The sequence below is a fragment of the Tetrahymena thermophila genome (genome assembly GCF_000189635.1).
Source record: "Tetrahymena thermophila SB210 genomic scaffold scf_8254006, whole genome shotgun sequence".
In the NCBI taxonomy this organism is placed as follows: Eukaryota; Ciliophora; class Oligohymenophorea; order Hymenostomatida; family Tetrahymenidae; genus Tetrahymena; species Tetrahymena thermophila.
In genome coordinates, this window is record NW_002476011.1 from 146,723 (window position 1) to 157,283 (window position 10,561).

Consider the following 10,561-nt stretch of genomic DNA (forward strand, 5'->3'; position numbering starts at 1 on the left):
ATATGTTATAATAATCGAAGTTAAATAGCAAACAATTTTTAAACATTTTATTTTTAGATATACAGATGATTCTGTAAATACAATCTTTATTATGAATCAAAAAAAAAGATTTCTTAATAAAATTTTTTAAAGTTTTAAATTTTCAAATCAATAGGTTAAAATAGAAGGTTTTAAAGGAAAGATTAGGCAATATGAAAGATGAGGAGGGTATTTATTTATTGAATTTTAAATTTTATTTAATATTAAAAGATCAAAATTAATAATACTTTTCAATTAATTTATTTGAGATTGAGCTTTCTTCAAAATATTTGAAGCACTATAGAAAATATTTAATTTATGAACTGTTTCTTTACACTTTTAATTCGCGCGCGTTTTATTTTATAGAAAAATAATTAATTAATTGATGGATTAGTTTTTAATGAAAAATTTTACCATAGAAAATAACTCCACTAAAATTGCTAACGAAAGATTCGTATCTCTAATCAAGTGAAAATAAATTACAATTGTTTTTGATTTTGATTAACAAAAAAATTAGTCTTCTTTCATATCTTTTAAATTTAAATTCCTTTTTTTTGATTTGTCTAAAATAAAAACAAAATGTATGCTTCTTATTAATATTTTCTTTATTTTATCATTTACAAAATATAAAAAATTATCATACTTTATTAAATTTAGATGTAAAAAGCATATATTAAAGCTTTCAGTTCATTAAATAAATAAGTGAGTTTACATTTTTCTTAAAATATAAAATTATTTATAAATTTTCAAGCTATTTTTGTTCTATTATATTAATTTAAAAATTTATTTTTTTAGAAAACTACTTTAACAAATGCTTTTATTTAAAAAATAAATTAAACATTTTAATTACATAGAGTTTTTTCTTTTAATCTTTAAAATGATTACAACAGTTTTTTATATTAAAATATGGAAAAATATTTAGAATACCAAATATAAATATTAATAATCTTTCATATAAAGTCAGACTATAAATTTTTAATAAAATATTTTGATTTAAAAAATAATCTACCTGCTATTTTCTAGCAACACAGACTAGTGAAGATATTTTTTATAATAGAATTAAAAAATTCTAACTGGTACTATTTTTATTTTTAACTTATACTATTTTATTAATATATGATGATTATGGTTTATTCATAAATAGACAAAGCAATTTGATAGTAAAATAAAGTGTCTAATTTAACTGAAATCAATTAGGGTACCTTATATTTAACATATACAATTTCACAATTTCATATTATTCTTAACAAATTTTAGAATGAAATTGTTTTCAAGCAGATAATAGACATTTATAACCTAGAGGTGATGCTTAATCTTAGTTATTTAATTAGCTATAGAGTTACTGAATGAATACCAGCATACACCAAATATTATAGTTACTATAAAAAGTTGATAAATAATTAAAATTAATTAAATAAGTTATAAATAATCATAATATTTATAACAGTTTTTAAGAAGAAACTCCTTCATAATTTTCATTATTTCATCTAAATAAACAATTAGATAGGAGTAATGATCAATATTAAAGGATTTAAATAAACCTTTTTATGCTGTCAATAATTAATCATTATTATTAATTTCTATTATTTCATATAGATCTTACAGCTTTTAATTAAAATACTGGGCAGATAATTTTAGTCCTTTTTAAAGGAAGCCGTTATAAATGCTTTTACAAAAATTAGGATTAAAAATAGTAGAATTAGAGATGTATTATGAATTGTTTGCAATCAAAGAGCACATATCTCCTTCAAACAAAGGAAAAAAGAAATGGTCAAATTAATCTTGTTAATATCTAATTTATTTTTTTAAAATGATTAAATCGTTATTAATATAAAAACTAATTTATTACCTCTCATTTCTATTAAGTTATTCAGAAATATGAGTTAAATTTGTTAGCATTTATTAGTTTCTACTCATTGTAGATCTTATTTCAGAAATGTAATCTTATAATTTCACCAGCTTAGTGTTAGGATATACTTTCATATTGAATCCGTGAGACACTATTGCTGAGCTATAAAGTATATGAGTTCTTGCCAAGTTTAAATTCTCTTTTTATTTCAAAAATAAAAAAATAATTTCAAGAATTTTATAATAAGAATAATTAATTAATTAATTTATTTTTGATATTAGTTTTTATTTACCTAGCATCATTAAGTTGTTATTCAAATTGTCCAGATATTTTTAGATAAAAATTTTATTGAAAATGGGATAAAACGCTAATATTAAGTAAGCAGCACAAATAATGATCAATATAGAATAGCTAAAATGAGGTAATTTTGTTATCTAGCTTAAGGTTTACTTTTTTTGGTTCTCAGACTCATTAGATGATTTATGATTGAGTATTTCGATTTCAACTGGTATATTTTTTATATAAGGACTCATAGTTTTATTTAAATAATATGATTGTCTAATTTAAATAATCATATTTTAAAGTAAGTTAACTGGAAAAGTACAAAAAAGTTAGATAATTTTGTCTTTTCTTTTTTAAGTATAAGAATAGAGTGGAAGTACACAAAGTAAGCAAAAAGCTGAAATTATTAAAATCATAGCAATCAAAACTGATAATTGGTTCTAAATTTGCTAAACTTATTAGTTTTAGTAATTTTAAAAATAGAATTTCGTGTCTATAATCCCTGATATGATTTCATTCAAGTTTAATAAAACACTAATCTCTTGAAGCTTTCCATTAGGATTTATAGATTGTTTGTACATGTAATAATTAACAAAAATTATTGAGTAAAGCAAAGAAGAATTTTTTTCTTCAAAATAGTAGTTTGATCTCGTTGAAGGTGAACCTTTAATTTTTAAAGGATTGTAAAAATGATCAGCTTAAAAAGAAGAGTTGTAATTGCTTATTTTTTCGAAGAGCATTTTTCCATTCAAACTAAAATCCATAATTTGCAATTAATTCTTAAATGAAGAATAGCTTTATTTTAAGTAAGATAATAAAACAGCATCATAATTTTACTAATCAGAAGTAGATGGAAAAGTGAAATTATTTTATCTTATGCTTTTTATGATATTTTAAACAAGGACTTATCTGGTAATTTCATTTTCCACCTCAGAAGGCCAACTTTAAGAATTAAGATTTTGGTTCATTGTGTCTACAGTACCCATAAAAGAACAGTACTATTATATCGAAATAATGATAAGTGCTAGATATGTTAGTAATCCAAATAAATTAACAATTCTTATTGCTTTTAAATTATCGTGTCTTCTTATAGTCTTTATAAGTCTTTTTTTTATAGATGAAGTGGACTCTCTTGACATGCAAGAAGAACTATTATCTATCATTTCTTCTTTGATCTTTTTTTTCATTGACTTTTATTATTTCTTCGATGAAAATATTTAAGTCGATTTCTTACTGAAATTTATATTCTTGAAGTTTTAAGGTGTTAATTCTTGAGTTTAATAAAATTTTTACTATTTATTTACTTATTTTACTTTTTCAATGAATTTCAAAGATGTTGAATCTTTATTACTGTAAAGGGGAGAGCAAATTTATTCTTTTTGATTAAATTAGCACATTTCTTTTAAGTTGCTATCGCATTTTGTTAAATTTTCTTAGTTTTTTTAAACATTTCTATTGTCTATTTACAAATAATATGGATTTTCTAATTAATTTTCATCTATATTAGCTTTTTATTAAAAAGAAGTAACGTTTGTTTAACTATTAATAATAGCTTCACTGAGAAGCTCTCTATTTGTCTCTCTTCTATTAGAGGTTAATGGCAAAATATAATTTTCTTCCTCTTATTAGGATTAATATTATTTGATATACTCCTAAGCCAGAGCTTCTTAGCTTCTAAAAGTTTAACTTTAAACTCCTATTGGGGAATAAATTGAAGGAGTGCTATTTTCCTCAGCAAAATTAATACTTTAGGTGCAATTAATTATTAATGTTTTTTTTTATGTTTTTTATTCTTCAGAATTTTTTTCTTTAATTTTGTAAGTTAATTAATTGCCTGTATTGTTTTATAATTTATATTCTTATAAGTTCTTAGAAGATGTTTTCTCGTTTTCACTAAATTTACCAAGAACCTTTTGATCTAAAAATTGTTATTTATCTTATGAAGCTTAAAATTCTTTGCTTTTCATAAATTAGTTTTCCTTTTAATTTTATTAGATTTTTAAAAAATTTGTCATGCTTATATCTTACGATCCAATTCTTATTAGCTGATTTTCTAATTGAGCCTTTAAAGCTTCTAAAGTAGCTTTTGTAAATATTTTAGAATAAAACTCATTATAATCCTTAAGATATTTAATTATAATAGGTGAATGGAACTCTGGGTAAATAAATTTTACTTTAGAAATTTTTAGATATTATAAATTTTCAATATCCTTATACTCACAGTTAATCATACTTATCTCCAGTAAAAAGAAAGAAAAGTTTTAAAGTTTAGCTTCTTAGTTTTTTACTTCATTTGAAAATTCAATATTTTAAATAATAAGCAAATATTCTTAATTTTCTAGTTAAAAATTTTCAAACTAATTTTTTACTGTTTGTGCATTAGTTTCTTCTTTAAAACTCTATTAAGAAAGTAATTTCTTCAACGAATTAATTTTTTTAGTTTCAGAATCTAACCTTGTCAGATTTTTCTGTTATTAATTCAATTATTTGGTTTTCCTGTCCTACCTTAATTTGTATAGGAATGGAAAGAATTGACCTAAATCTATTTACTTTAGTGATGAAATATTATATTTAGTAAAAATATTCGATTAAAGATTTTAAGTAACTCCTATAACACTCAAAGAATCAGATTCAAATAAAATATATTCATTTTCATCATCTATTAGCTCTATATAGGCTGTCATACCTACTTCGTTTAGTCCATTACAGTAATTGAGGCGTACATCAATTTTCATGGGAAAAATAAATCCTTTTTACTAAAAACCAAATAAAAGTTTGTTTTTCAAGTTAGAAATATTATTATTTTCATTTTAAAAGTAGTTAATAATATATTATTTATGTTTTTTTATCACTTAAATTTTAGGAGGCATTAATACCTCTATTTTCCTATCTACTGCTTCTTTCTAGTTAATTCCAAACAAGCGAGTGAAATTTGAAGATACTTTTTTGATATACAAATTAGAGCTATCTTCAAATGAAGCAAATAAAACACAAGAATGCTTACTAAATACATTTAAATCTCCGTAATAATTATTTTAATTAAAAAATTCTTTGTTGATTAGACTCTTTTTATAACTCTATCTTAACTTAAACTTCTACTTAATAATCTAAGTATTAATTTATGAGACATGAACCTCATTTATGTTTTATAAATCAAAATCAATAATTAAGTCTTTTTCTTCAAAAGAAAGAGTTTCTTAATAACAAACTTACAGAGTAATTAAGTCTCTATTTGAATTATTAATTATCGACAACTCATTTAGACCTTTTCTTATTTTTTATTGAATTTCTCTCAATTCAATTACTTTTTTGATCAAATCCTACACTTATATTTATTTGTTTTTTAAAAGAGAAATAAATTCTACTTTTTATTCCATTGCCTTGTCCATCATTTGGAACATTTATTGTATTTTTTCTTCATACAATATTACGCTATAAAATAATTAGTCGAAATTATTTTAAAACATCAATGTCTGTTACAAAACTTATCTCTACTTTAAGAAGTTAATATGAATACTCTTTAAAATTTACTCCTACTTTAGACCAATCTTCTACTTTCTCATTTATTAAAACTCATAGAAATAAGATTTAGTGCATTTAATAACTTCAAGCAAAAATAATAAATAAACAAATCTATAATTTAATTCACTCTTTTTGTTTGAAAGTTTTTATATTTATTCTTTAAAAAACTTCATGATGCTTTGATTTTCATTTTCCCCATTTTCTATTTCTTTTACTAAGATTTTTAAAGAAAGCTAATTTGTTGCTTATGTTTAGATGCTATTTATTGATTCTTAGTGAAACTATTATTTTTTCTTATTTATTTAGCTATAAATTCCTATTTTTTAAGTATCATTAACTTTTTGCGTTTGCAAATCATTAAAAACCTATAACCTAATAACTCTATCTACCATTTTTAAGCTAACATTATTGTTTTCTTCGAAGATATCTTTAATAAGTGTATTGTGAGTGTTATCTTCCCATATGCAAAAATAATGAGCAATTTTATAGAAAATTGGTAAGTATAAAACTGTCATTAGAGATGGTATATTTATTTTGGATTATACTTATATGCAAATATAATAGGTTAGGCAAATACTACCTAAATAAAGATAAGTAAAGGTATTCCAAAATCTAGTTTGATACTAGTAATATGTGCAAATGCGGCAAGAAAACCACCCGTTTATCAAAAAATAAATTCCTAAAAACAAAGTATCTTAATTAAAATTAGTATTAACTATTAATAGCATAATCAAAAAGTCTAAATAATAAATAATAACATTATATGGATTATATGGTCTACTCATACAATCTTTAGTATTTACAGAATAGTCAAAGTCTGAGTCAATTATAAATGTGCCTATTATTAAATAATAGTAATATGCATAAATGAAAGAATTCTATATAATTCTATCTAAATTGATTAATTTAAGACGAGTATTTTTTAAAGTATAAAAAAAAGTAAGAAACTCTTTATATTTTGAAGAAGATATTAAGAATTTTGGTAAAAAAATTTATTTATTAATATCTTTTGAAATTTTGTTTAAAATTTTTGAAAGTTTTTACCAGAAATCAAAGTAAGCAAAATATTTATAGGAGCTAGAGGGTGGCTAATCTACATCAAGCTGTAATAAAAAATAGGCGTAGTTAATAAAAATTAATATATTGATATGTAAAAACTCATCATTTCATAAATTTTTAGTTGCATTTTTTTATTCAGTTTAGTAATGAATTCATCTTCATCTATTTCAATGTTACTTGTATTGGAAAAAGATCCTTTTATAATTGGTTAAATTGTTGTTTTATACCCAAAAAGAATAAAACTTATATAGCAGCTAACAAAATAAGTAATTAGTATAAAATTTAAAGCAAGGCTTATAAACTAAAACAAATTTGCATTATTGTTTGTTTACCATCTATTAAAGTAATCATTATCTTGAATAAATTTTAAATTTTTGTCATACTTTACTATTTCAATGTAATCTGAATTATAAATTCCTAGCAAAATAAACAATATTCCTTTTCCTAAAATCAAAAGCAGACTAAAGAATTATCCTCTTTCAAATCCTTTAACAATAGAATAAAAGTAGAGAGTATAAAAATTTCTTGAAAAATATTGAATTATAGGAATTATCCCACTTTTTAGTTTCATTTGCAATTTCAGCTGAAAATTCTATTTGCTTTGTTTAAACTCAAAATACTTTTTTATGAATTAATTAAAACTAAAAACAATTTAATTTATCTTCAAGTTTTATTTTAAGATTTAAGCTCTATTACAATTTACTTGAAAGTCTCTATATTTGGTAATAAAATCTAATTATGAATTACAAATTGAAACATTAATTAATTATTTCAAAGCTTATTGGTAATAGAAATAATAGTTTTTGACAACATTTAACTCATTTTAAATAATTAAAGAACTATTTTATTTATTAGCGATAAAAATAATAATATTCAAGATAAAAAATATCAATACTAATTAGATAAGGCTATTATTTGAAACAAGAAACATTTTTTATTTAGTATTTTTTTTAAATTGAACTTTGATTGTATTTAAATTCTATCTAAAAGTCTATAAGATTGAGTATTTTTCTTCTATTTAAATAAAAAATATTGATATTCATGTAAATAAATGCCAAGCACAATTTCATAATTAGCATTGCAGGTTTTTGATTAATTATCATACTAAATGACGTCTATTTTAATAATTTTCATTATAATATACTTCGATATCAGAAATCGCTTACAATTTACAAGATTTGAGAAATAAAAAAGAAATTTAATTTACTATTTATAAATTTAATATTGAAATAATTTTTGTATTTTTTTCTATTTTAATTAATATATCTAAAAAAGGGTATTATTTATTTATACCTTTAAAGTTTTAAATTGCTCAATGTAAAAAAGAAATTTAAATGAATTATTTTTTTAGATAAATGTAAAGATAAAATAATTTGAAAGCTGATCTAAGCTAATTTAAAGATAGATTTTATATCTTATTAACACTTACTTTTCTGCATAAAAATTTTCATTATTTTATTATTATTTTCTTATTAATAGCAATAAAAGTGATATTGGACAAATAATTAATTGCTCCATTATTATCATTATCAATTATATTTTTTGTAAATTTTATTTTGAACATGTAAACTTTTCAATAATTTTTGTTAAATTCTGAAATATTAATATTTAAAATGTTATTAATCAATTAAATATTTTTTTAAATTAAAAAGTGATTAACATTTTATTTTAAAGTAGAAAAAAACTAGATAGGGGGAAGGGTTGGTTTTAATTATTGAGGAACTAAATAAAGTAAGTTTATAATTATATATTTAAGATATTGTAATACTTGCTTGCTATATTTTTAATTTAATATATGAGGAAGTGTATTCCACTCAAATTTCCTTGTTTTATTTGGGAATTTAATAAATTCTTTAAATTTATTGATTATTTCATTTTTTATTTTAGTAAATAAAGATAGATCCTAATTTATTTATTATCCATCCTAAGTAGTTTATTCATTTAAAAAAAAAAATTATCTTAATTGTTGATGATATAAAAATAAATTTATACTTTTATCTTAAAATTTTATTTAAATTGGTATAAATGCACTTATTTGCTCTATACAACCTATATATCTAATTGAAATTTGCTTGCAAAAAAATTATTGGGTATTAGAAAATGATTAGATATATTATAAATATTCCCCTCATTACTGGGTGAACTAAAACAGAAAAATCTTCTAAATAAAAATGGTTTTATAAAATTTAAGATCAGTGATTACTTGGATTTTTTCAACTTATGACTGACTGACTTCTCATTTCTAATTCCTACTATATTTTTAACTAAATATTTTAAATAGAAATATTAAGACTAAATGAATGTTACACTAACTATTTTGTGATATATTTTCCTAAAAGCAACTTTATATATTGATATTTGATAATTATTAAAACTTTTTTGCTCTTTTTATCCATTTAAAATTAATTAAATTTCAATAAATTTCTATTCAATCTTTTTGAAGAAAAAAATATAATTTGTTCTTTTTATAATTGCTGGGGATTAGAAAATAATTAGATATATTATAAATATTCCCCTCATTACTTGATGGACTAAAACAAAACAATCTACTAAATAAAAATTGTTTTATAAAATTTAAGGACAGTGATTACTAGAATTTTACAATATATGACTGACTGACTTCTCATTTCTAATTTCTACTACATTTTTAACTAAGTGTTTTAAATAGAAATATTAAGACTAAATGAATGCTACACTAACTATTTTGTGATATATTTTCCTAAAAGAAGGTTTATAAATAGATATTTGATAATTATTAAAACTTATTCGTTCTTTTTATCAATTTAAAATTAATTAAATTTCAATAAATTTCTATTCAATCTTTTTGAATAATAAAATCTATTTTGTTCTTTTTATCAATTTATAATTAATTAAATTTCAATAAATTGTAATTCAATATTTAAAAAAAAAATAAATGTCATAATAGATTAAAAATTACGACGATTTAGAAGAAGTAATTGTTTATTTTTTTACAAATATTCTATAAATTTATTTTTTTTTAATAAAATAAGTTCTTAAACTCTTCACTCTAATCTCATAAGGTTCTCAGTATTTCTTTGAGGTATATATATATTTAATTTATAAATATTATTATTCTTAATATTTATTTAAATATTTAACTTTGAATTTATTTATAATATTTCATTTTTCAAAAAAAAATTCTTATCTATATAACTTAATTTTCACTTTCACTTTCAATTTTTAATTATTCAATAATCTTTATTATTTGGCATTTTTGTTAATTTTTTTGCTTCTAAAACTTTTACTTGATAAAAACAGTTTATTTTTTTTTATCGTGATATTTTTAATTATAAAAATTAATTTAATACCACAAAACTCATTTAATTTATTTTATTGCTTTTTATTTGATTTATTTTTCTTTTCCTTTTTAATTTTGCTTGTGCTTTTTTTTGTTTGTTTGTTTCTTTCTTATTTTTTTAATTTAAAACATTTTTTTATTTTTAACATTTGCTATTATTATTAATTAATTCATATAATATTTTTTGTTCATATTTTCCATCTAAATAACTAACTAAATATATATTTTTTCTTCAATATTTAAAAAGTGGCAATGAAATTGGTGATGAAGATGCATCAAACTTAGGTTCTGCTTAAGCAAAATGCACTAATCTTTCAAATTTGACAATTAACTTAGGGTAAAAACACTTTATTTTTTATTCGTTTTGTATTGTGATATTTTAAATTATAAAAATGAATTTAAAATAATAAAACTCTTTGAATTTATTTGATCGATTTTAATTTGATTTATTTTTCTCCTTCTTTTTTATTGCACTTGTGTTTTTTTTTTGTTTGATTATTAATTTAATTCAT

At 20.5% G+C, this 10,561-nt stretch overlaps 2 protein-coding genes across 2 annotated transcripts in view; one reads left to right on the forward strand and one right to left on the reverse strand. All coding sequences in view use genetic code 6, as the record gives it.

Annotated features, from left to right (window-relative positions):
• Positions 1 to 1,242: 1,242 nt before the first annotated feature.
• TTHERM_00945310 (transmembrane protein, putative) lies at positions 1,243 to 7,661 on the reverse strand (the record flags this gene model as incomplete). The annotated part of the gene is made up of 4 exons (XM_001026638.3): positions 1,243 to 1,810; positions 1,868 to 2,066; positions 2,160 to 6,509; positions 6,716 to 7,661. 4 exons carry the CDS (start codon positions 7,659 to 7,661, stop codon positions 1,243 to 1,245), a joined length of 6,063 nt encoding a protein of 2,020 aa, XP_001026638.3.
• A 1,983-nt stretch (positions 7,662 to 9,644) lies between these two features.
• TTHERM_000945320 (cyclic nucleotide-binding domain protein, putative) overlaps positions 9,645 to 10,561 on the forward strand; it is a gene marked incomplete at both ends in the record, with an annotated part of 7,602 nt that continues 6,685 nt past the window's right edge. The window contains 3 exons of the mRNA XM_012800715.1: positions 9,645 to 9,683; positions 9,742 to 9,791; positions 10,297 to 10,386. Of these exons, the coding sequence (XP_012656169.1) occupies positions 9,645 to 9,683; positions 9,742 to 9,791; positions 10,297 to 10,386 (179 nt within the window). The remainder of the gene's footprint in view (positions 9,684 to 9,741; positions 9,792 to 10,296; positions 10,387 to 10,561) is intronic.